Raw genomic sequence first — 27,495 nt, forward strand, 5'->3', positions numbered from 1 at the left:
GTACATTTAGCAAAGCACGGTATTAAGATTTAGAACATACTCTGTTTTCTGTAGACTTCGTTCATCTTCCCGGCTCGGCCACTCACGCCTCCCAGGAGTATCCAGCAGCATCGTTACATAAACGAGCTTCAGATTCAAATAGACAGACGACAGAAATTCAAGGCTCAAGACGAACAGGAACGTCGTTTCATGGACTGTTTAGACCAGATACATCTGACTAAGGGGTGTGTAAAGGTGCCACAAGCCAGATGTTTCTAATAATCATATGTTGTGATCACAAATATATCATGTAATGTTTACCTGTGTGGTTCAGGGTAGCTTTGCAGCAAGCTCAACAACTCCAACGTAAACGGGAAAAGGCTAAGCAAGAGAGCTCTGGACACCCAGGCAAGTCAAAGTTACTTTCAAACTTGACACAAAGGCACAAATTCTTGCAAAGAATTGTGTTAAGTCGCATGGTCTTGGTAGCGAATATGGAATGAATTCAGCGCAAGCAATTATCGGTATAAAACTAATGTACCATATTAAAAAAAATGTTATGAATTTAATGATAGCAGCGCACCTTATGCTTCCCACTGTGCAGCATGCCCTCTTCTTTTAAAAGTCCATAAACGGTTACAAAAAAGGTTACAAAAACTCATGGGTGAGGCTTTGGACCTCTAAACACAGCACGCAAAAATTATAGGTAGAATGTAGGGAAACTGTCCAGAAAAGTAGTTTTCAAATGTTTTTGTCATGTGACCATCTGCATTCAGTCTAAAATCTAAAATCAGACTGTTTAATTTGCCCTTAGATGTCTGAAAAGAAGTGCACAGAACCTCCAGATTGCCACCCTGACAGCTCCACGTTCAGCCGCTGCGAGAAAGCAGCGTGCAAAGCAGAAAGCCGCGAAAGGGCACAGAAGGTCACCATCCCTCCATAACAGTTTAACATTTCACTGTTAGCCTCATCATACTGCAACAACAACGTTAGTCATACATGCTCTGTGCATATTCAGTCCACATTGTTGTATTAAAACTACCAAGTGTGATGTGTTTCACACTGACAGATCTTCCAGGTAAATTTTAGTGCTGCCACCGAGAGAACGAAAGAACTGCACAACCATCAGGCACAGCTGGAGAAGGAAAAGGAGATGCTGAGACGCAATAAAATGGAGTAAGTAAAGGCAAATAAAAGAAATGGGCCAAAAAGAACATGCAAGGAAAAAGATGACAGAATAACTATGGAACGTACTTTCTTCTTCTCGTGGTTTCGTTTCTGTCCAGGCTAATGCACGATCGTATCAAACGCTTTGAGAAGATGCAGGTCATCAGCAAGTCGCTAGAGCAAGACTGTATGATGCGATCCCATATTAGATTCTTGATGAATGTGTGTTGTTGTTATTCTGGTTCAATGTGCCCCTTTTTAGCTTTGAGCACCCGCCCCTATAAACGTCTCTGCACGGCCCTGACTCACAGCGATTTTAGTAAAGCTCATTTACTTTTGTTTCACAAAATAAAAAGGAATTTGGTGATTTTGGCCCATGAGAAGTCCAACCCCCCAGCCACCCCCCCCCCCAAAAAAACCTGGATATGGATGAATCAGTAAGAGTTTGGAACTGCGGTCAAGTGAGCCCTCACTTGCGAAGTCACAGTCAAGCTAGCAGTTACGAAACGGAAACAGGAGGCTGTTGTTGGAGAGTGGATTGAGGAGAAAGGAGAGTGGAGCTGTTCGGTTGCAAACAAAGAGTTCAGTTCCTTGCAAAACAAACAAGCTTAAAACAAGACAAAATTAGTTGCGTTCTACAAATTCATTTGAGAATTGAAATTTTATTTAATCTTATTTTATTCTTACTTTATTTTGCAAATTTATTTGAGAATTAGTCTATCCAATTAAGATCAATTTTATGTTGTTGGTTGTAAAGATCTGGATGGATATTTTATTTTATTATTCTATTTTAAAGTTTTATTTTTCAAGACTTGGTAAATTTACTTTTTTTTTTTATAACTTGGCCTACTCTTTTTAGTTTTTTTAAATTAATTGGCAATAGTGAGAAATGTTATTGTTGGGTTCGAAAATATTTGATATAGTATATTTAAGGTAAATGTTATGTTATTAGTTGTTATAATTTGATAAGGAATATTTTATTTTATTTTCTGTTGTTTTATTTTTCGGTTTTCCCACTAAGAAAAAATTCATAAAAATAATTCAATCAAATTTAAATAAAAAAATATTATCTTACTGTTCATTTCCAATTTTTTGCAGCACTGTCGAATAATAATAATAATAATAATAATAACAATAATAATAATAATAATTATTATTATTATTATCATTGTGTGTGTGTGTGTGTGTGTGTGTGTGTGTGTGTGCGTGCGCAGGGGGTTAATCACCATTTTATCATCATCAACTCACAGGGATCGTTTCATGGGAATCCCGTGATCCGCAAATATTTAACTTGACACCACGTAAACACCCTGAAGCAGGGAGCCAAGCTTGGTAAGCTTGATAAGACACCTACGTGATCTCCAACTGGTTTTGTTTAGTTCAGCATAGCCAGGCTGTGCTGAACTTCCTTTGCCTCTCAGATAACCGGAAAATACTCTTGTTATATTGAACTGGCTTCGTACAGCCAGAAACGGGAGAAGCATGAAAAACAAAAGGAAAAAAAAAAAAAAAAATCAAAGATAGCATTGGAAGTAATCGACAGTGGCGGCAGTAACCACCACTTTGAAGTTCCTGTTTCACGTCAGCAACTTATGACTCACAAGGCGATAGCCTATAAAAACACCCAAACTTCGTGCATAGCACCAGGATTGCAGTTTCGTTCCTAAGAAGATTCTTGCTGACTTTTGAGGTGAGACGATATGAACGGAAAAATAAGCCTTCTCCTGCTGAGTCTCATCTTCCTTACATCGACACCAGGTAAGACCTCTTCATATTTTATGGGTGAATTTATTTTTTGTTTAGACAGAATATAAACCTACAGTTCATAATCTGAACAACATTGTTCTTTTATTTAAAAAAAAAAACCCCAAAACATTTACAATGAAACGTATATTAAACACTGTTAGAAATGTCGAGTTTAAACTGAGTGCTTAACGGTGTTTTAAGCGTGAATAAAACAAAAAAAAAACACTAAACAGACAAAAAATATGTTTATTCAAAAAATGAATTTGCAGTCTTATTAAAGTATACAAAGCTACTATAAAAATAAACCCACAATATTAGGCACATGAGCAAAGCGTGTGTCAGTACTCATTCATCAGGCTCCTATCCTTGTGAATAATATGCCTTTTAAAAGTGATGACAAGTGATGAGATCATTACATTAAAAAGTTATTTTTAAGTATGACAAAATGATAACATAACTGTAAATTCAGGCACGTGAGGTTGCGCTAAAAAGGATGATACCAAACAAGGCAAAGTAAATAGTTTTTAAAGGTAAAATGTGGAGAGAAAATCAAGAGTAAAAAAATTGGCCAATTATACCCTGGACGCCAGAGGGTTAAACGTTCTTTGTTTTGTTTTTTTAAGTAACGCAATTGTTACTTTTCCAAGTAATTAATTACTTTTAGAATATTGTAACTCAGTTACTAACTCAGTTACTTTTTTGAAGAAGTAACTAGTAACTATAATTGAATTACTATTTCAAAGTAACTTGCCCAACACTGGTTTTGAATGACATCTGACGCTATGTCAGATAGGGAGGCACTAGCCCCTCCTGACATTGGCGTCACTGGCAATACACATTGGCAATACTGGTGGAAGATGAATGATTGAAATTCCAAAGCTGACATCTGTAAAGAAATTAATTCAATCAAAAGATCTCCTTCCAACTGACTTTTATCAGTTACAAACAAAACAGTTTTGAAACTGATGAAAGTCTGTTGGAATGAAATGCGATTCAATAAAATGGTGACAATCAAGACAGTGTGGGGAGGTTGTATTTTCCCTCATAGGCACCTGTTGTTGCATCAGGTGTGCAGAGATTTTATTTTTAAGGCAGTTTAAAGAAAGCTAAATACAGGCAATGTAAGGCATTTTCATCCTCCGTTTTGTTTTTACTTTCTTCCTCTGATTTCTTTCATTGATGTATGATTAAATTCTTTTTGTCCATTTTATCGTCCCCTGACAAAACATTGCCCCTGCAGCACCCCCACACTATCCAAGCACTGTTCTTTGTGTTATGGTTTCATTATTATTCATATGCCCATCCATCTGACTTCCAGTAAGTCCAGTCTGTTTCTGTTTAATTCTGTTTCCTAACTCTGTGTTGAACAACCTTGTCAGTGACATAAGGTGGGTCATTGGGGCGTGGGCTTTACAGTACAATCAGTCTTCTTGTCAGAATCTTGCTAAGCCAGTTCCCCCTGCACTCACAACACCCCATCTGGCTAGTTACTTGTTTGGTTGGGCTCCTAAGCTGTCTACCCCTCCATTTATTCCCTAAGATCAGACTGGGCATGGTTATTATAGCTTGCATCATTAGCCTGCTAACCATTCCTTTAGCTCTTCTGCTTAAACGTCAACAGATTAACCACCAGCATAAGTCCACGGCTGCCTAAAGCATTCATGGTCCTGCAAATGTGTCCATCAGTGTACATGTACATTGGATAGTTAGTGGCAAGGGATTTTCGCACACTGCAGATGTGTTCCTGTGTTTTACTTCAAAATTCCAACAGCACATCACTGAATGCAGATGGACTGTGTGTTCAGATTGGTTGACAAGTAGGCTGGAAAAATGAATGAAGCAACCGTTTTCCCTCTTTGTGTGTCCACGGCTGGCTGACGGACCAAAGGCAGCTCAAGCAAGAGTAGCCCATAGACCATTTGGAGCACATACTTTGTACACTGTTTGCATTGACATCAGTGTTTTCTCTTGTGTAGCTGTGCTTTTTTCCTGGAGTTATTTCCTGACGCTTATCTTTTTGGATTTCAGTTTGTCTCCATTTAAATCATCCACACACAAAAAAAAATACTCAGTTCAGTCCTTTGTTCTTGCATCCTTGTTGCCTTTCCATGACTGCTATTTTCCCCTTGATTTCTAGGAATTTCACTGGGCAGGTGGCTTTGTTGACAAAATTCCAAAAGTACACAGGGTTTTTCAGGGATAAAACCATCTCCTTCCAAATGAATTTTAACCTACGTCATTGAACTATGAATGAAAAAGAGATTAAGAAGTTCAGTCTTAAAAATAAAGTTGGACTTTTTTTTTGTGGGAATTTCTCATTTATTCTCCTCATTGAGCAGAATTAGTTGGGATGCTGCAGCCAGGAGAAATTATGTTTACAAATGTGTATTTAGGTCAGCGTCTCGTCATACCTGTCAGTGTGCCAACTGAAAGAAGCATGGAGAGAATTCACAGAGCAGAACCTTCAAAATAGCACAGCATACAATAACCATTTACATTCTTTTACATTATTAGGGGAATCTAAAACATTTTTTACATTAAATGTCATACTTATTTCTCTAATTCTGATTCTTTACCGAGCCCCTCAATAATCCCTCTGTCTGCAACAAGTTATTATAGCCCCTGCACCAAAACCCCCCCACAATTTTCTTATTAGCCAGTTTCTGGAAGCCTGCTAAGGCTGTACTGCCTGCCCTTTGTGGTAATGCTGTGGCATTTAAAGATATCTGTGACATTAGCTCAGGGTAAAAGTAGAAAACTGCTAGTGACTGCACTGTGAAGCCTGAGTTTCATTAACCAGACAAATATAATCTTTTTAGACTAAAGCAATGCTTTTTTTTTTCACATGTCATTGACAGGTGTGTGCCCACTGAGTTTCCAGGAAGTACATGTCAAGGCAGGTGAGATGGCAGTACTGCAGTGCCCTTCTTACAGAGGGTACAGTGATGGAGATGCTGAGGTGTTCTGGACCAGTCACACCGTGGATGAAATGAAACTCTTCAACATGTCAACATCAGCTGAGCAGAGGCAGATGGGTGTGCTGGTTCATGGAAGAATCCTTGTCATTCTCAGAGTTTCAGTAAACCATCAGGGAAATTACTCCTGCTCTTTTCGGTAAAATTTAATACAATTCCCACAGTAATGGTTTCATTATCTAAGACTGACATCAAACAAAAGTCGTGCCCACACATTGACATAAAGTACTATTTCCTATACGACAGGATAGCAGAGCAAGTTTTACTTGTATTACATTTTAAGGTTGTTATTGAACATCACGGCACCAGAAAAGCACTTTTTATATTTGTACTGAACCAGGTCGCTTGTTGGCATTATGGTGTGACAGATTCCCTAAATGCTGGTAACATATATGTGAGGATCCTGTGTTTGCAAATAACAACCCGCCATCTGAAGTTAGCAAATCCTGAAACACAACTAAAGACTGTGGGTTGTTGTTAAGGTACAGAAAAACTGGGACAAAGCCATATTTTATTCAAACTAGAACATAGAAAACATTCATTTTTTTATAAACTGAGATGGTTTAACAATTAATGTACCATTTTAAGTAAATTTTAAGAAAACAATCATTTTAATAATTCTTAATAATTTTTAATTAATAATTTTGAATTTGACGGCAGCCACATGTCTCAAAAGGTGGGACAGGGCCATGTTTAACACTGTGTAGCATCACCTCTTCTTTGAACAACAGACTCCGAAAGACATAGTCATAGAGTATATGTGGCTTTAAAACATGTATATACCTTTCAGCATGCATTATTGCAAGCTTGTGTAACACGTTGCCAAAAAATCTTTCAAGTTTTGTTCCGTCTGATCTCAGGACAGTTTTTCGCTTTGCCTCAGTGCATTGACAAAGAGTTTTGAATCATAGAAGATGACTGTGTTTGTGGATTGTGTTGTTCTTTGCATGGTGGTGCTTTAACCTGCATTAGTGGATGGCAAAAGTGTTCCTGAGCCCATGCTGTGATTTTCATGGTAAATTAAATTTAAACCAGTGCTGCCTGCAGGCCTAAAGTTAAAATCACGATTTTCATGTGTAACGCAAGAAACACTTCCATCTCAACCTTTTATTGGTTGAAAAGTGTTTTGTTGAATTTTGTTGAGACATGCCATCAAATTCAAAATTTTTCCTAAAATGGTAGATCTCACTCAAAGCATTTGTTTTCTGAGTTCTGTTGTGAGTAAAATAAATAAATCAGGTAAAATAAATTCAGACAAAGGCACACAAGAAGCATGAGTGTATCACAGGTCATCAGGTTTCATCTTCTGTGGGTCAGAGAAGAGTCTCTCAGTAATCCAGCATTAAAGGAATGGATTACTGAAGGCGAAGCTGAGAGGAATTTTTATACAGAATCCCGGATATGTTAGTTTCATTTCACTGTTTGCAGCACAAAACTTTCTCAGCTAATAATAAATCCTGATGGACAAATAGCTCACTAAGTAGATGAACACTTCTCTTACGTTCACTTTTTTTTTTTTCATTTTCCTTGTTGCTCAGAAGGAAATTAAAAACTTCCTGTTACTGTTTTCTTTCCTTGGTAGGAATTCCAGCAGACGGTCCTGGATAAGCCTCAAAGTATACACAACGCAGTCTAGAGAGTGTGAACAAATGAACCAGATCTCCAGAGAATGTTACACAGAGAAGTCCTGCAAGTTGTACTGCCCTGAAAAAAATGTTTCCTTTAACACCCTGAATATCACCAGAAGTGGCATCACATGGCACAAGGTAAACTGAGCAGATTATGTGAATGAGATCAAATATTGTAAAATATTGTTACGGGATTTTAATGTTTTACCAAATTTGACTCCTGACTGCTTAAAAATTGAGCTTATATGTTGTAGGAGGGCGGGTCATCACCAAAAGACGGTTACTTCCCAAGTGTGAAAAAAGAGGACAGTGGCATCTATACCTGCACCCGGTCTTACCTGTATGATGGTCAAATATATAACATGACCTCTACGGTGAAACTTGATGTCCAACCAAACAGTAAGAAAAACCCATTTTGCTAATGTTTATTTTCAGTGATTTAATATGTGCTTTTCAAAGGTTTTATTCCTTTACAATTGTGCAGAAATAACTGAGAAAGCAGTGATAATTTCACCAAAGAACAACCAGGTATTTGAGGTAGATTTAGGTGAGTTATTGTCTATATTCATACACCTTCACACTCTTGGTTAAACCTTAAATGTTAATCGTTTATAACAATCTGTGTTAACTCTGCTTTTTCTAGGCTCAACAGTGGTGATTGATTGTAGAGCAGTTATGATGTCAGACTTTGATGACTTGTTTTGGTTAAGTGGAAGTTCATTTTTCGATGCAGACACTAGTCTACCAGTTTTCTATAATGATACACGGTAAATATTTCACACACAGGTCCTCTGTGGGTCACACTGATGTTATATGTAGTTACATCAGCACAGATATGAATTCTGCTTTTACATCTGCCTCAGTCCTTTTCTTCTCAGGGTCAACAGCACAGAGGAAATCACCATGACAACATCTCTAATCTTCAGAAAAGTTTCAGAGGAGGATCTGTCAAAAAATTATACCTGTAAACTGCAATCTGACTATGAAACAAACTTTGTCACCATCACCCTAAAACAAAAAGGTACGGCCAGCTGAATATTTTGAGTACTTAATAATACTCTTTAATGTGTTTATTTATTAGATGAGCTAATTTATAAAATAATTTAGAAAATCCCCATCACTCCCTACAGCTGCTCCTTCCTCTTCCTTTGTGGCTTTATGTATTGTGGGCTTTGTGCTGGTGCTGATGGTACTAACAGCAGTTATTTATGCAAAGTTTAAAGTCGACATCACGCTTTTGCTTCGTCAAATTCTTGGCTGCCATCGAACCATCCCAGGTAGTATTCATACATTTTGCTAATTCAAACATCGTCTGTGTTCACATTCTTGTCAGAACTGCAAAAATCTGCTTTATTGCATCCACTTTTAAAACAACATTTTTGTTTTGTTTTGTTTTTTTGAATTAGATGGAAAAAGCTACAACGCCTGCTTGATGTATTACAAGAGTAGCATAGATCAAGGACTAAGTGAAGATGACAGAAAAAGGCTGGAGAGTGAAATGAAGAACAGATTTGGTTACAGTCTCTGTCTCTACAGTCCTGATGTTGTACCAGATAGAGGTGCTTACATTTTTCATATTTTTACATAATTGTTATTCTAAATTTAGTACTTACAAATTCAAACAAGGGGAAAACAACGCAATCTGATTTGTGCTTGTCTGCTCCTGTAGGAGAGGCTGTGTTACACTGCATAAAGCAGAGTCAGACAGTGGTTCTGGTCCCCTGCTCAGAAGATTCTGGTTCAGGAGTCGACCTGCTGAATAGTATCCAAGCATCCCTCAAGAAGTTGCAGACTCACGTGGTTTTGATTAAAACTCAGACAGCCGGAGTCTTGAGCAGAAGTTCATCTTCAGAGGCCTTAAAACTCTGGAAAGCTGCAGACTGTGTCACCTGGAAGGGAAAAAGCTCCATGCTGCCCTCTTCCGCCTTCTGGAAGCAGCTACGTTATTACCTACCTCCCCCGCAGAGAGCGCCCAGAGCTTTAATATGACTGTACAGTATTTAGGATGTAAGACTGTAATTCCTCCAGTGAACACACACGTAAAGGAAGCTCTTAAAACATGTGGTTATCCTATTTGGTCTTTCATCAAGTCAACAAAGAGAGGCACAGAGAAGACGATCAGACAGCAATTAGGGAGGATCAGAAAGATAAACGCAACGAGATTGTCATCCCCTATGTAGCATCTTTATCAGAAAAACTCAGGAGAGTCTTCTCCGAGCACAACATCCCAGTGTACTTCAGACCCAGCCACACAAAAACTGGTTCATCCCAAAGACAGAACTCCTAAACAGAAACTTAACAACATAGTGTATGCTGTACAGTGTAGCGAGGAATGCCCAGACCTCTACATTGGAGAGACCAAACAGCCACTTCACAAACGCATGGGACAACATAGAAGAGCCACCTCGACAGGACAAGACTCGGCTGTCCATCCGCATCTAAAGGACAAAGCCACTCCTTCGAGGACACCAATGTTCACATTTTGGACCGGGAAGATGATTTGAAAGAGTAGTGAAAGAAGCCATCTATGTCCACTGTGAATGATGCCTTAACGCCCACTCACATCCTGGGCCTTTTGACCTCAGGAAATCACATGATAGGGTGGGGCTAGGTTTCACTATGAGTTCACCCAAAACCTTGGCTGATTGTGACGTAACCCATTTTCACACCTTGGCTCATGTGATTAGGTAGAGGATCGACAGGGGGTCCATGTCCCTCTCGGTGGGTTACTCCCACAGAGCTTAAATCCTGGACTCTCCATCATTTAACCTTAGAACTGAAGAGGTGAAACGTCTTCAAGTAACTTTAAGAAGTCCAGACGCTTTTCTTTCCAAGCTCCTTAGATTGTAAGCTGGAGAAGAGCATCTCACTAATCCGGAAGATCTTCATTTAGTCTGGAAAAAAGCATAACATTTTTTATATTAGAGGAAATATTTATTCATAACCATCACACAAATGTACCTTTTTATACAGACACTTTTATTGCTGGTTATATTTTTATTTTAATAGTGTTATTTTGTATTTTCTTATGCTGATGGGTTTTGTTTATTGTGTTGTCTTTTGATTGCTGGTATTGTTTTTTTTATTTTTTCCTTATTTGTACCTTTAGTTAAGTTATACAGTCTTCAAAATAAAGCAGTATGTTTTAAAACATGAGTAAAGCTCAAAATTATTATTATTATTATTTCCATTCATTGGGAACACTGCACATTATATTTTACATCAAAGCATGATGAAAAAAAGTATCAATAGTTCAATTGCTTTAGTGTCTGCATTTTTCATTTCATTTTTCAACTTAAATATTTACTCAAGCTGAAAAACCGTTAAGATTGAGCAGTCCTGTGAATCACTAAACTAATATTTAGTTGTTTAACCACTGTTTTTGAGAACTGCTTCACATCTGTGCTGCATGGAGTCGACCAACTTCTGAAACCTGTGAACTGGTATGCCAGCCCAGGATGATTTGACAACCTTCCACAATTGCTCTGCATTTCTTGGTTTTTCCTGAGAAACAGCAGGCAATCCCTAGATTAAGGTCCGGGGATTGGGCTGGCCACTCCATAACCTTAGTTTTGTTAGTCTGGAACCAAGATGCTGCTCATTTACTGGTGTGCTTGGGGTCATTGTCTTGTTGAAACACCCATTTCAAGGGCATTTCCATGCTGCCTAACCCTCTTCAGCGTAAGGCAGCATGACCTGTTCAAGTATTTTGATGTAAGAACATTGATCCATGATCCCTGGTATATGATAAATAGTCCCGACACCATAGTAAGAGAAACAGCCCCATATCATGACGCTTGCACCACCATGCTTCACGGTCTTCAGAGTGTACTGTGGCTTGAATTCAGTGCTTGGGGGGTTGTCTGACAAACTGGCTGTGGCCCTTGGACCCAAAAAGAACAATCTTACTTTCATCAGTCCACAAAATGTTTCTCCATTTCTTTTTAGGCCAGTCGATATGTTCTTTGACAAATTGTATCGTCTTCAGCATGTCTTTTTTTTTTAGTAGTGGGACTTTGCAGGGGCTTCTTCCTGATAGATTAACCTCACACAAGCATCTTCTAATTGTCACAGTACTCACAGGTAACTTCAGACCGTCTCTGATCTCCCTGGAGCTGATCATTGGCTGAGTCTTTGCCATTCTGGCTATTGTTCGATCCATTCGAATGGTAGTCTCTCTGGTTTGGCTTTCCATTTTAAAGCATTGGAGATCATTTTATCTGAGCAGCTTATGATTTTCTGCACTTCTTTATATGTTTTCCCCTCTCCAATCAATGTTTTGATTAAAGCACGCTGTTCTTCTGAACAATGTCTGGCATGACCCATCTTTCTCAGGTTTTCAGAGAGAAATGCATGTGCAACATGTACTAGCTTCAAGGGCCATATGAATGACACCTGTTTCTTCACATAATTAATGACCTCACTGATTGGACCACACTGCTATTATTTTGAACACTCCCCTTTCACTTAATTATTCAATTACACAGACTCAGCCCATTCATATCACTAATGTTGGGTCTGCTGGTCTATCTGACTCTACTACACCTACTGATAAATTATTTGCCTTGTAATAATACGATTTATACCAAAAACACTGAGTGATCTGGTTAGTTATGTTGGACCACTATTATTTTGAACAAACTGTGAATGACTTTCCCTTTATTGTTCCCATTCTTTTCCTTCACTTTTATCTGTGTTTTTCATCTTTCTTCTTCTCCTGTTTAGATATCTTTCCCCACTCAGTTGTGTATCTCTGTTTTATTTTGTTATTCCCTGTGTCTTTAACTTTAACTTTCCTGTCTTGTTTGGTTAGTTGTCTTCAGTTGTCTTCTCCACCCTTTTCCACTTCCCTCATTACATTTTGAACGTATTGTCCCATTCTCCCCTTGTACTTTGTTGTTGTCCCTCTAAGCCTTCTGGTTCTGTATCCATATGTTTAATGATTTCTGGAGACATTGGATTCCCAGCCTTTCATTTACATATTCTTTGGTTTTCTGGACTTTGTAAATTGACCCGGTATTTCATATTAAAGCTTTGCGTTTGCGATGGCAGAAATGAAGCGTTCGAGAGATCAAATCATTTGGAACAGCCGTTTTGGAAAAAGATTTGATCTTTTGGAGAATTTGGAACTCTACTACAGCGATCTTCTGCAGTCAGCTGAGACTGAAGAAGTCACTTGGATGAGTGACGAAACGTTTCTCCCACAAAACGCTACGTCCGGATGAACAGATTCAACTTTTGGAGATTTACTTTCCTGGATGATTGAGAATGCATCAAGACTACTACAGCGCCATCTGCTGGCCAAATAAATTGGATTTTAAATGATCGCACTCAATAAATTCCAATTTTTTCATGTCTCTTTGTCTTTTTGTCTATCACCTTTTCTGTTAGTTTATAGTATTATTTGTATGGAAGGATATTTTGTTTGAACCAGTCAGTAATTGTAGGTTGTGCTTCTGTACATAAAGACGTCAATCAGTATTTGTAGGGTGTGTTTATGCACGTTTAATTATTTTTATTAAGAAAAACAACGTGTTCAACATTACTTAGACAATTTTTTTTTTGCACTAAATCTCTCCTGCTTTGACTAATATTCTCTCTTGGGAGACTGATGTGGTTGGACTGGAAAGATTGGCCAGCTGGAATAGATGGGGGAATATGGTGGCATGTTGGTCCAGTAATCCAGACGGTCATCTCCTCTTGGTATATATAGGGCTTAGAGACAGTGTTGAACCTCAACAGTAGCATTATCTGTGACACCCTATCCATGGTTGGTTCACCTACCCTGCTGTCAAAAACATCCCAGAGGCTCTCTTCATCGTGTTCTGTGGTCTCTTGTACTGTAGTGGCTGATGCTGATTGTACACAAGCACTTAGTCAAAAACTAGTTTTGCCCTCCAGAGCCTGCAGCCCAGTGAATCTACAACTAACTTTTAGTGCACATTTTTCTTGAGGGTTGAGATGGATAAGCCCTTTTTGATGTCATCAAGGCAGGCTGTGGCTTGGGCTACCATTATTTGCCTCCTGACGTGATGTCACGCTGTCAGTGATCCCACTTTACCTGTCAGTAGACATCATTCCTTGAATGACAAACTAATGACGATTTTGAATTGATTACTCCACAAACATGAGCCACAGCTTTTCTGTCACTGCAACTTATCTTTGATCATGTCCTTCATTTCATTTTTAAATTAAATGTCTGGCCACAAATCAAGACATGTCATTTTAATTCTCCCCAAACATACGGAGGCTGAGCTTGGGGGCCACCTAGTGGCTGTGGGGGCTCAATGTAGCTACAAATTCACCACCCAACAAAATATGGGTCTTAGTAATGAGGAACCGGGGGGAGCATAGGCAATGCGTCTGCATCAGAAGACAGAGGAGCTCAGTCACACAAAAAAGTCAAAGGAACACTGCTTCATACAACATTGGAGAATTTTATCCACATTTCTTTTGAAAAGTGGATATTTTATAACATAAAAAAGGTTCCATCACTTTTTTCCTAATGAAATGAATTTAAACAGGCACCTGTTTGGAAAAATCTGGATGGTGGAGGAGCATGTTATAGGTCTGGAATCTATCCTTCATGACCATTGTCTCGCTCACAAACCTGTTAACATCAACTAGGCATGTTTTGTTGTCTTATTGTTAGCAAGTAAATCATGAAAGTGGTTCTCAGAAGAGGAAGCAGAGCAGAGAGAGGATGAGTTTGCTGTCAGGACTTTGGATCTGAGCAATGCTGTCATTGACTTTGCTGTGAGCAAGGCTTGAAAGACGAAGTTCTGATGGGTGAGTAGTTTGCCTTTGTGTCTATGTGAAGGACTGAAACATTGCTACCAATTATATGTTGAAAATATATGTTGTAATACATGTGAGTCCGTGCCACATCTAGAAGCTGGTCCACTGGAAAAGCTCATTGAATGAGCAATTCTTTAAATGAGTGTGATTGTTTGTCGTGATGACCTCATCCAGTCTGCGAAGACCTGTTGTTCTCTCTTTTTTTCAGTGCTTGTAGAGATCACAGTTGTCTTTGTGTTACTTCAGCAAGGCTAAATCGCTTTTGGGGATTTTGGTAGTTTAGTTGAAAAATATGATGTGGGGTTAGAGCATAAGCTTAGATATGTGTGTCCACTCGCCTCACCTCTGACTGCAGTTGTTGTCCATGATGCTGATCAAAAGCTGAAATTATACTATTGATTTTATTTATTATGCTACTGCTGTGTTTGCTCCAGTACAATGTGAGCCCAAAAATATCTTCACTGGGACCTGTCATAGAGTTGATATGCCCGTGGAAGTAAAATGAAGCGAGATGAATTCAGAAGCATAGCCATGCTCACACATTTTGCTCAATAAAACAAACACAAACACAAAACAAGCAAGAACATCCCACTATTATCTCATAAAACACATGCTACTGTACTGATGTCTTGTGGTCTCATGCACAACTCTAATGTATCCAGCATTAACACATCTTTGGACTTCATGCTCAGAATTCCAGGGTAAAATAAACAAATGAAAGTTGAACTCCAAATCTTTTATCTGCTTGATTCACAGTGGAATAAAGAGGTAACAGGCTTCACCTACACATGAAAATCAACCTTATTTGTAAGTTCAATAAGGAAGCTCTCATCTGTCTGCAAAATCATGAATGAAACTCTTCAAACAAATCTTTCCTCTAAAGATGATTATTTAGCTGTTTCTAATACTCTTTGAAATAAAAACGTTCAAGATTGTCCAATAATTAGCTAAAACAACTGGGCGAAGTGGTTTTAAAGTAATGGTATAATTACTGGCTCCAAGCCTTCAGGAGCCCCCGTGATCCAATTTGCATATCAACTTTTAAATCATTGTAGAATTGAAACCAAATAAGCTAGAGCAATCATTTTATTGATTTTTATTTTACATATGAAAAAGAAGGAGCTTTACTTATATATATAGCATGAATTCAACTTGTCCCAAGCTGCAGTTTCCAACTACTAATGGCTTTGACAAAATTGCATAAAAAGCGCATGCAACAACAAAAACATTATGATCCAGACACACGCTCTGCCAATCTGATCAGCTGTTCATTGGACTTCCTACATTGGAATAAACAATATCACGTTGTCAGCACAAACAATCACATGTCTGTCATTACCTGCGAAAAAAGGAAGTGACATCATTTTCATGGGAAAGGTAGTTTTTTTGTTGTTTGTGTTTTTTCCCCTCCAGGGCCTGTGAAAGGTCCACTGGTGCTATTGAAAGTCATGTTTGACTTTGTCCCTCTTTCTGTATTGTTCCCGGGATGCTTAGGTTTGATTGCACTGTTGGAAATAGTTTATTTTGATGCTGTTTTTTGCAAATTGTGCACAATAATATCCATTTTCATTTTTTGCTGCAATTAATAAAAATTTGTGCATCTCAAAAATGAAATTTAAAGACACTCAAAATAAATTTCCTGTGCTTGGAATCATTTTTTGTTTTTGTTTTTGTTTTTTTGTTTTTTTGCATTTACAATTTTGAGTGGCATATCTTTCATGTTTCTGTAACTAGAAAAAAGTGTAAAAACAAAAACAATTTTCAATTTCATTGTAGTTTACTGCACTTTTTAGCAATTTATTTAGATACTATGGACTTACTGCATACATATTATTAAGATTTGGGATATAACAGTTGTAATGATGCATAAAAGCTTGAAATGCTCCAAAAAATGTCACTATAGCACGTAAAAATCTAAAGATTAGGTCTGGTGGTTCTATGTTGGGCTTAAAAGGGTTAAATGCCTGTAGTAAGTACCCTGTTAACAGAGATAGATTGATCAAATTTTAGAAAGAAGTCATACCACTGATTAATGGTATGACTTCTTTGAGCAGTCTTGTAGGGATGGGGTTTAATAGACATGTTGATGGTTTGGAAGAAGTAATTATTGGAGTCAGCTTGGAAAAATCAAGTGCTCTCATTTTAAGCTGTGTTTGTAATTTTGTGGAACCAGGAGTGTGAGCATAGCACGAGCCACTGGGTCCAAGTCCTCCATCATATCTGACACCAGTTCCACAGACAATTCCCAGGACAAGTCCCTTGGCATCCATCTGGTCTGACCTATCCGTCCTGTTACTCCTGTTGAAGCTCTGCTGTCTTCATGCTTGTGCCACTTCTGCACATGCTCTGTGGCTGCCTGACTGCCCTCACCTCCCATCTTTTACACAGAGTGAGCGCGTGCGACAATTTCATTGATTAAGATGGGGGTAGGACATAAACACTTTTCAAAATAAAAGCATACAAAATATATACAAACATGGTCTAAGGAGCTTGGAAAGAAAAGCGTCTGGACATCTTGAAGTTGCTTAAAGACTTTTCACCTCTCATCCGAGACGCTTCTTCAGTTCTAAGGTCAAATGGTGGAGAGTCCCAGACTTAAGCCCTATGGGAGTGTTCCCCCCAAGAGGGACAAAGGACCCCCTATCAATCCTCTACCTAATCAAACAAGCCAAGGTGTGAGAACGAGTGTGGGTCACAATCAGCCTAGGTTTCGGGTGAACTCATTGTGAAACCTAGCCCCACCCTATCATGTGATTTATGAGTTTTCCTAAACTCCTAAACAGAAACTTAACAACATAGTGTATGCTGTACTGTGTAGCGAGGAATGCTCAGACCTCTACACTTGAGAGACCAAACAGCCACTTCATAAACGCATGGCACAACACAGAAGAGCCACCTCCACGGGACAAGACACGGCTGTCTATCTCCATCTAAAGGACAGAGGTCACTCCTTCGAGGACATTTTGGACAGAGAAGACGGATGGTTTGAAAGAGGAGTGAAAGAAGCCATCCATGTCCACTGTGAATGACCATCTTTGAACAGAGGCGGTGGTTTACGACACCAACTGTCTGCCATCTATGTTCCAGTGTTGAGATCCCTTCCCAGACGCCTTAATCCCCACTCACATCCTGGGCCTTTTGACTTCAGGAAATCACATGATAGGGTTGGGCTAGGTTTCACAATGAGTTCACCCGAAACCTTGGCTGATTGTGACCTACACCTGTTTTCACACCTTGGCTCGTGTGACCTTAGAACTCAAGAAGCTTCTCGGATGAGAGGTGAAACGACTTCAAGCAACTTAAAGAAGTCCAGACGCTTTTCTTTCCAAGCTCCTTAGACTACGATGGCCTGGACGACTGAGAACCTTCACGGATATATACAAACATGCATAAAACCATACTGTAAAACCAAACCAATAAAACACACTAAACAAAACATTAAAACCACTTTAACCCCATAACAAAATGTTGAGGAATATGAACAGTTTACTGTCATTTTCTTAAGGTTTCAGCTCTTTAAATAGATTTTTTTATTCATGAATCTAATCTTTTTTCTTAAAACTTAATAAATCGATGAATCACTATGGATCGTCTTAATAGACTTTATAATGTGCTTGAATAAACAGATCTACTATTATTGCATTTCCTATGGGGACTTCTAAAATTTGATTTGAGAGTATTCTGGGAACTTTTTTGTGGTGTCTGTTTAAAAAAAAGAAACAGTTTCTTCTTTCAAATCTAAGGTAAGATCCGCTTCTTTAGATCTGTTATGCTGTTGCATGTGACAAAGTAAAGGGGTAACAATATTTCAAGACTAGTTGTATCATAGAAGATTTATAAAAAAATAAAATCACAAACACACACACATTTTTATGTAAAGTAGATAAAGGGGTTATACATATGTGGAAATATGTAGGATCTTTCTCTGGCTTAGGGCCAATGTGCTAGCAATGACAAGTGTAGCTCAGACAAGAAATGGCCTGATGTTGGACTGCATGACTAAATTAACCAGTTCCTCATTCTTACCAGAAAATCATTGCTCAAGTTCACAGATCACTCAATCCATACAAGGAAATACAAATTTCCTTTTAAGATCCTCTAACTCAGAAGAACAGCTGACCAACGTATGTGCTCCACAAGTCAATTCCAAAACGAATCCATCTGTAGATGTCTGTGTAAACATGCTGTTACAGACAGGGGAGCCTGGAAAGCATCATCTCGTTCTAACTGACAAATGTGGTGTATGTGTGGTTTGATGGAGGTGTAAACCACTGTAAGAACTGCTTTAAAAATATCATGCACTATATGAAACTGCCTTTGGTGTGGCTTTCTACCATTTCTTCATGGTCTCGAAATAATCTAGCTTGCCTCCCCAGCATGCAGGCCACTGCCACAACATGTTGCAGGTGCTCCCTACTTTCATGTATTTCAGTGAAACTTGCATTTTCTATCTGATGTAAAACACTGCCTGAAACAGACTTGCTTTAAAGTTATTTCAGGAAACTACATGTTTTTTTTAAAGAGGTCGAGGTCTTTGTCTTTAACTTTAGACCCTCCTTAGGACCTAAAAATAGCCTGTGGAGGGGAACGGGAGGTCTGCAGTTTTTCATACAAGTTTAACATTTCAGTGGTGAACTTACACATGGCTGTAGCTCAGGAGGCGGAGCAGATCAGATCTACTAATCAGGAGGTTGGTGATTCAGCGCCTGGCTGCTTGGGCAAAATGTTATCCTGAAGTTGCTCTCCTATGCATCTGTTGGAGGGTGAATGTTAGAAAGCACCTAAACAGAAAAAAGTGCTTCTTTGAGAACAGGTGAATGGGGAATGATGTATAAAGCTCTTTGAGTGCTCAGCTATGAAAGAACTATTCCAGGTTTGTTCTGATATGCTGCATTTGGTTACACCAAGCATCTCTACTTTGGCCCTGCCTGTGCAAGGGACATTGCTCCAGACATCTTGTGATTTGTTCAGATGCAGTTTTTCTAAATATAAGCCATGTGCTCTTCTTAGAAAGAGCAGGCTTTCTCTTTGCAAGCCTTCCAAACAAGTCAGTCCTTTTCTAACTGTGCTATCATGAACTTTAATATTTCACATGGTAACTGAGCCCTGAGATGTAGCTCTTGTTTGTTTATTGTCCCAATCTCCCACCCAGCTTATTTCTAAGTGTTCCCATCGAAGCATAAAATATTTTTATCGTATCTTTAGTGATTTGTTAATCACAGATGATTTGAAAGACATCCTTTTCTGAATTTATTGCTCTTACTTGTGATGGTATTTTCATATTCTTTTGGTTTTTGAAGGAAAAAACCACCGAAAACCAGTTGGCAGAAGCAGGGATGTTACTGCAGAGGTCACTTTCACATCCTGAAAGTAAAAGGATATGAAAGCTGATGGGTCAAAAATTCTTAGTTCTCAGGCTTATCAAATCACAAACACTGCAAAAAGAAAAAGAAAAAAAAAGTTTTGCATTACCACTGTGTTACTGGACTGAGAGCTGCATTTTTTAAAGTATTCATGTCAGTGTGAAGGAACTTTATTTACTGGCCAGGCTGCTACTGCAGATTTGTTTGCATGGGACTGACCACGTCCAGTTTTTGTATGCATTCAAAGTAATACGTTTCTGGAACAATCTTATCAGTAGCTTCAAACTTCCCATAACCATTTAATTACCTACAGGACTCTGCACTTCACACATATCAGGTGCTGCACATGTTCTAAAGCCCTTCATGGCCACTTTGTCCCAAGTAAAGCTCTCTCTCTCTCTCTCTCTCTCTCTCTCTCTCTCTCACACACACACACACACACACACACACACACAATCCAGGCAAGCTGTGCTTACAAACAAAGAGATATGTGGGTGGAATCATATCTCTGTCAAACGTTTCGGACAACAAACACACACACACACACACACACACACACACACACACACAAATCATTCACCATTAAAGTAGTGCAGGGACAATTGTCGGTATATCCACTGCTACACGGCAAATAATAACTGTTGATAATTAATTCTGCAAATTGTATTTTCATAAAATGTGCACAAATACGGTTTAAAACAGGTTTTTGTTGCAGCCTGGGTGTGACAGGATTAAAGGAACTAACCTGAAATGGCCACTAAAGTGACCAACCACATTAGGACCTCTTCCTTTAGGCCCCGCCCTCCACACGGCTCAGTTGATTCGCGCGAAGCATTCTACTTCCAGGCAGACACCTGACAGTGCCACGCTCACAGTAGGCACTCTCGCGCGTGCGATCTCTTATTTGTGCGCGCCCCTGAGTTTTACTTTCGAGGATCTCATTTTCGCTCGTGATTATGTATTTTTTTCCTCTCGTGGATATGTTTGTCACTATTTCTTTCTTGGGGAAGTGAAAAGTTTCACTTTCTGTATGGTTGCTGCAGTGTGTCTTTATAGGTGTTCCTCAGACTGACGATATGAATGGAAAAATACTTCTGGTCCTTTTGTTATTCTGGGCAGGTAAGATTTCGACCTTCACATTTTATAGGTGAAGTGAACTTAAGCAAATGGTTCTTAAATCTGTTCCTTTAACAGACCAGTCACATAGCTAGAATTCCCAGGACAGGAGGTCACATACTTGATGACATAATAGCTCAGCTAAGGTTTACTGTGTACTTTACCACCTGTACACCTAGCTATAAAAGGACAAATAATAATTTTGCCTGATTATAAGCACTGGACTCATTTGGAAGAAAGTGGTAAAGAGCTGTACATCAACATACTGAACTGAAGATTGAACTGATTACTGATTGGTTCAACAGATATCTCTAAAATGCAGGCTCCTACGTGTAGACATAACACGCAATGAACACAAAAAAGAATTAAATAAAAAGAAAAACAGGTCAGATGTTAAAATGACTTTCTTTATTCCTTCAAAACCTATAATGGCAGTTTTGGAAAAATAAATATGTTCCTGCTGCCACTAGAGGGAGACTTGAGTTCCACGTTAAATATATCTAGCAATAATTACAATGACTTGGCTTCATTTGTGGCTAGCTAAGCTCTACCATGTAAAACTCAGTTGCAATGACGGGGAAGCTGTAGCCTGTGTCTACCAGCTGGTAAGATGGGATGGCTAACAGCCGCACATCAAGCCAAGTCACAGTGATGCTCATATGATATCAAAAGGGGCTTATCCCTCTGGTGATGAAGGAAAAAAAGGAAAAGAAGAAAAGTGAAAAAGAAAAATGTGCACAGGATAACAGTTAGTTGTAGATTCACTAGGATAAATCTGCAGCTGCTTTATGATGTGTTTGTTAGCTGTGCTGCCTGCACTCTGTGGTTATATGCTGTGGCATTTAAAGATATCTGTGACATCAGCTCATGCTAAAAGTAGAAAACTGCTAGTGACTGCACTGTGAAGCCGGAGTTAGATTAATCAGACAAATTTGATCCTTTTGGTCTACAACAGTGCTTTTTTCATATGTCATTATGAATGTCATTGACAGGTGTGTGCCCACTGAGTTTCCAGGAAGTACATGTCAAAGCAGGTGAGATGGCAGTACTTCAGTGCCCTGTGATGGGGTACAGTGATGGAGATGCTGAGGTGTTCTGGACCAGTCACACCGTGGATGAAATGAAACTCTTCAACATGTCAACATCAGCTGAGCAGAGGCAGATGGGTGTGCTGGTTCATGGAAGAATCCTTGTCATTCTCAGAGCTTCAGTAAACCATCAGGGGAATTACTCCTGCTCTTTTCGGTAAAATTTAAAACAATTCCCACAACAATGGTTTTATTATCTAAGACTGACATCAAACAGAGCCACAGACCTGATTTATGAATAGAAGTCGTGCCCACACACTGATATAAACTACTATTTCCTACACTACAGGATAGCAGAGCAACTTTAATCTTGTGGTTACTTTTGAAAGCTTGTTATTGAACATCCTTCAGCACCAGAAAAGTGCTTTTTATCTTTGTCCTGGACCAGGTTACTTGTTGGCATTATGGTGTGAAACATCTATGTGACAATCATCCGAGGTTAGAAGAATCCAAAAGCACAACTGAGGATGCTAGGTTGTCGTAAATGCTAACAAAGTGCAAAGCAAAGATGCAAGGAGTTGAGGTCATGAACTTGGATGAGTTTAAATACCTGGAGTTAATAATTCAGAGCAAAAGACAATGCACAAGAGAGGGAAAGGAGAGAGCGCAGGAACGGTGGAGCCGGTGGAGACTAGTGTCAGGTGATGTGTGACAGAAGGAGAACAGCAAGAGTGAAGGGGAAGGTTTTACAAGATAGGAGTGAGGCCTGCTATGATGTATGCTTTGGAGACTGTGGAGCTGGCAAAAATAGAGCAGGTGGAGAGTCAAAGATGTGTATGTTTTCACTGGACATGACCAGCATGGTGAGGATCACTAAAGTCATTCACATTCATCTTCTCTGAATTATAAAGACTCTCACTAATCCGACATTAAAGTAATGAATTCCAAAAGAGAAGGAAATTAAACACTTTATATATTTGTTATTTTCTCGACAGTAATTCCAGCAGGCGTTCTTGGATCAACCTCAGAGTATACACAATGGAGTCCAAAGAGTCTGGAAAAATCGTCCAGGACTCTAAAACATGTTACACAGATAAGTCCTGCACTTTATATTGCCATGATGACAGTATTCTCTTTGATACCTGGAATATCACCAGAAACAGCACTACATGTCACAAGGTAAACAGAGCAGATTGTGTGAATGAGATCAAAGCAGTGTTTTACTGTTTTTTCATATACAACATGTATGCTATGTTGTAGGAGGGCGAGCCATCGCCAAAAGACGGTTACTTCTCGAGTGTGAAAAAAGAGGACAGTGGCATCTATACCTGCACCTGGTCTTATCTGTATGATGGTCAAATATATAACATGACCACTATGGTGAAATTTGATGTCCAACCAAGCAGTAAGAAAAACACATTCTGTAAATTTTTATTTTCAAAGACTTTAATATGTGCTTTTCAAAATATCAGCCTTTTTTCTTTTTTTAAAAATAATTTGTGCAGAAATAACTAAGAAAGCAGTGATAATTTCACCAAAGAACAACCAGGCATTTGATGTAGATTTAGGTGAGTGACTGTCTATATTCATATACCTTCACACTCTTGGCTAAAGCTTTAATGTTAATCAGTTATAAAATCTGTGAAAACTCTGCTTTTTCTAGATTCAACAGTGGTGATTGATTGTAAAGCAGTAACGTCTTCAGACATTGATGACTTGTTTTGGTTAAGCGGCGATTCATTTGTGGAGACAAATAGCAGTCTGCCCGTTTTCTATAATTATACATGGTAAATATTTCACACACAGTTTCTATATAACTGATATGTTTTGTATCCATCACAGCTTTGAATTCTGCTTTTAGAGCTGCCTCAATCATGTTGTTCATGTCCTTGTCAGTGTCAACAACACAGAGGAAATCAACATGACAGCATCTCTAGTCTTCAGACAAGTGTCAGAGGAGGATCTGTCAAAAAACTATACCTGTAAACTGCAATCTGACTATAAAACAAGCTTTGTCACCATCACCCTAAAACAAAACGGTATGGCCAGTTGAACACTTTGAGTAATTTTATGAATAAATATGTCAGTGAAACTTGATGTCCAGCCAAGTGGTAATAAAACAAGTTTAGTGACATTTTATTTTCAAAAACTTTAACGTGTGCTTTTCAAAAGGTTTCAGATTTTTGTTTTTTTTTGGTTTCTTTTTTAATAGAAACGTTTATATCGCCAGTGATCATTTCACCAAAGAACAACCAAGAATTTGATGTAGATTTAGGTGAGTTATTGTCTATATTCATACACCTTCACACTCTTGGCTAAAGCTTTAATGTTAATCAGTTATAAAATCTGTGAAAACTCTGCTTTTTCTAGATTCAACAGTGGTGATTGATTGTAAAGCAGTAACATCTTCGGACGCTGATGAATTGTTCTGGTTAAGCGGCGATTCATTTGTGGAGACAAATAGCAGTCTGCCCGTTTTCTATAATTATACATGGTAAATATTTCACACGCAGATTATATGTAACTGGTATGTTTTATGTATCCGTCACAGCTATAAATTCTGCTTTTAGAGCTGCCTCAATCATGTTGTTCATGTCCTTGTCAGGGTCAACAACACAGAGGAAATCAACATGACAGCATCTCTAATCTTCAGACAAGTGTCAGAGGAGGATCTGTCAAAAAATTATACCTGTAAACTGCAATCTGACTATAAAACAAGCTTTGTCACCATCACCCTAAAACAAAACGGTATGGCCAGTTGAACACTTTGAGTCATTTTATAAATAAATATGTCGATGAAACTTGATGTCCAACCAAGCGCTAATAAAAACAAAGTTTGTAACATTTTATTTTCAAAGACTTTATTTGTTCTTTTCGAAAGGTTTTAGATTTTGGGGTTTTTTTTGTTTCTTCTTTAATAGAACCGTTTATACCGCCAGTGATCATTGCACCAAAGAACAACCAAGAATTTGATGTAGATTTAGGTGAGTTATTGTCTATATTCATACACCTTCACACTCTTGGCTAAAGCTTTAATGTTAATCAGTTATAAAATCTGTTAAAACTCTGCTTTTTCTAGATTCAACAGTGGTGATTGATTGTAAAGCAGTAACCTCTTCGGACATTGATGAATTGTTCTGGTTAAGCGGTGATTCATTTGTGGAGACAAATAGCAGTCTGCCCGTTTTCTATAATTATACATGGTAAATATTTCACACACAGTTTCTATATAACTGATATGTTTTGTATCCATCACAGCTTTGAATTCTGCTTTTAGAGCTGCCTCAATCATGTTGTTCATGTCCTTATCAGTGTCAACAACACAGAGGAAATCAACATGACAGCATCTCTAGTCTTCAGACAAGTGTCAGAGGAGGATCTGTCAAAAAATTATACCTGCAAACTGCAATCTGACTATGAAACAAGCTTTGTCACCATCACCCTAAAGCAGAAAGGTATGAATCAGTGAACTCAGAGTAATCTGTATTTTTTTAATGCGTTTATTTATCAATAAAGGGTGTCACCTTCATTCTGACCAAATAATGTCTTAGTGTGTTGTTAATGTTCTGATTACTCTCCATTACTCCCTACAGTTGTTTCACATCTCGCTATGGGTTTATGCATTTTTCTCGCTGTGTTGATGGTATTAACAGTAGCTATTTATACTATGTTTAAATGCAACATCATTATTTGGCTGCGAAAAAGTCTTGGCTGCGATCACAGAGCCCCAGGTGGGATACTATTTCAAACATGTGTTACAGATTCATATTTTTTGTCATTTTAACGATAGCATTTTATTGAAGTGAACTTCAGTGTGATTGTTTGTTGTTCTTTTTTATGATAAGACAGGGAAACTGCATCGTTTGAAGACTCGCTTCTAAACAGAAACAGCAGGAGGCCTTGAATACAGGTTCATCACCAGGGGCCTTACAGCTCTGCGAGGGTGACACAGGGTGTTGCACTCCTCCTCCTTCTGAAAGAAGCTACGCCATTACTTGCCCGTCCCACAGAGAGCACCCAGAGATTTAATATGAGTATACAGGTAGAGGTACATTCAGAGTTTATTTTAGACACCTGAACATTGCCAGGTGTCAGGCGTCCGCCTAGCAACGAAAAAAAATTAAACATATGTGTCTCTGTGTGATATATGTGTAACATGGGCCTGTACCAGCTCATATAATGTTTATGGACAGCACACATACTGTGCAATGCATCTGCAGACATCCACTCATGTGACAGCCTCAAAGCTGCATTTCCCTTTACAAAGGAGAATGTCACAATGTTTCCAGGAAATGGTTAATGTGGTATATTAATCCTGGAAGTTACTCAACTCTAATTCTGTAATGTATTTAACATGTCTTACTTGCTTTAATTTATTGCATCGTAAAGAGCAAAAAGGTTGAAGTTTGTATTGCTCTGAAGTCATTTTCATGCATTATTATGCACGAACACTCCTGGAGGTAAATAACTGGTCAGTTTTGCAACTGTTAATAATGTTCATGTTATGGCGGCTTATCAAACATATTGACTCAACTTACTTTATGTGCAGTCATTTTTAATGTTTTAGTAGTTGATATAATATTTTACTTTATTTGCCTTTCTACTCCTTTGGTTATGACACTGGTATGATTAATTTCATTATCTAAGAGTAAGGATTAAGCTTGAAACTAAGATTTTTATCATAAAAGATTTTTTTTTGTAGTGAATGTTATTACGGGTACATCGTTATTTAAAGGAGAAGTAAAACAAACAAGCAAAAAAAGCAATCATCAAGTGTTAGTAATGATAGAAATGTTTCTTTCTGGCATATTTGTGTAGGTGTATTTTTATTATTTTCTTTTTATAAAACATAAAACTGTGGTGGTTGTCTTCAGTCTCTGATGACATCAACCACTGTGCCTTAAGACTCAAAGTACAACATACATCAGGAGAAGTAATTGTAGAAGAAATTGTAGAAAAGGAAAAAAATAGTGGTGGTTTTACAGAAACACTAATATCCATTGATATTCGTTCTTGGGTTTATGGAGTTCATTATACAAGTCCTGGTGTGACTCTTTAATAGTGGAAAGATTTACCTATACACTGACCTACCTAGTGTGTTTTTACTGATGAGCACAACTGCAGTAGGAGTAACAAATTAATCAATAAAATCAGATATTGTAGAGAATAAAGATGTGTTGATTCCCAGCCAATTTGTTTATCCATTTATTACTGTCACAGTAAATGTGTCTCCTCTGTATGTGGACCCCCGAAAATAATCTCTGTGTGGCATCTTACTGGATGTCTGATTTCATAAAATGCATCTTGAGGACAGAGCAGGCTTCCTGGAGGAGCTATGATAGAGGTCGCACAGGTGTTTTTTTTCCTGTGCTGTACAGAAGAGGTGTAACAAAAAAGCTGGACTACACAAATCAAATAGACTTTAAAAAAAAGTGTTTCTTTGTATTTATACATTTTTGTTATTAAAGATGATAAACTCTGTGACCAACTTTATGCCCTTCACCATCTGCCAATGTAACATGTACATGTACATGTAACTTGTACACCCTTTTTTTGAAGTCCTATATAAAGACTATCGTTTCTATAACTGATGTCTGATTCATTTTTTGGCATTTTTTGCCACAACAGAGTGTCCTTCAAACTCCCGTTCCCCAGGTCATTATACCAAAAATACCAATACTTCCACCAGTAAACT

General features: G+C 38.3%; 1 protein-coding gene and 1 long non-coding RNA gene across 8 annotated transcripts; one reads left to right on the forward strand and one right to left on the reverse strand.

The window, feature by feature from the left end:
• The first annotated feature begins 2,533 nt into the window (after positions 1-2,533).
• LOC102076609 (interleukin-1 receptor accessory protein) lies at positions 2,534-27,387 on the forward strand. Of its 7 annotated transcripts, none has more exons than XM_025905340.1 (15): positions 2,534-2,904; positions 21,765-22,017; positions 22,796-22,979; positions 23,061-23,205; positions 23,306-23,368; positions 23,464-23,587; positions 23,697-23,839; positions 24,013-24,075; positions 24,171-24,294; positions 24,406-24,548; positions 24,722-24,784; positions 24,880-25,003; positions 25,113-25,255; positions 25,394-25,531; positions 25,646-27,387. In XM_025905340.1, the coding sequence occupies exons 1-15, from the start codon at positions 2,847-2,849 to the stop codon at positions 25,702-25,704; spliced, it is 1,827 nt and encodes a 608-aa protein (XP_025761125.1). In that variant the 5' UTR covers positions 2,534-2,846; the 3' UTR covers positions 25,705-27,387. The 7 variants fall into 7 exon arrangements, with proteins under 7 accessions (XP_025761125.1, XP_019212594.1, XP_019212596.1 ...); XM_019357049.2 differs by lacking the exons at positions 21,765-22,017; positions 22,796-22,979; positions 23,061-23,205 and adding exons at positions 5,751-6,006; positions 7,450-7,633; positions 7,750-7,894 and having other exon boundaries at positions 2,537-2,904; XM_019357051.2 differs by lacking the exons at positions 21,765-22,017; positions 22,796-22,979; positions 23,061-23,205 and adding exons at positions 5,751-6,006; positions 7,450-7,633; positions 7,750-7,894 and having other exon boundaries at positions 2,537-2,904; positions 25,506-25,531.
• LOC112846066 (uncharacterized) lies at positions 18,824-20,522 on the reverse strand. Its single transcript, XR_003218878.1, has 3 exons — positions 20,402-20,522; positions 19,557-19,657; positions 18,824-19,074 (listed from the first exon to the last, which is right to left on the reverse strand). It is a non-coding gene; the product is annotated as an uncharacterized LOC112846066 (long non-coding RNA).
• Positions 27,388-27,495: the final 108 nt, after the last annotated feature.

Source organism: Oreochromis niloticus, linkage group LG1 (genome assembly GCF_001858045.2).
Source record: "Oreochromis niloticus isolate F11D_XX linkage group LG1, O_niloticus_UMD_NMBU, whole genome shotgun sequence".
Lineage (NCBI taxonomy): Eukaryota > Metazoa > Chordata > Actinopteri > Cichliformes > Cichlidae > Oreochromis > Oreochromis niloticus.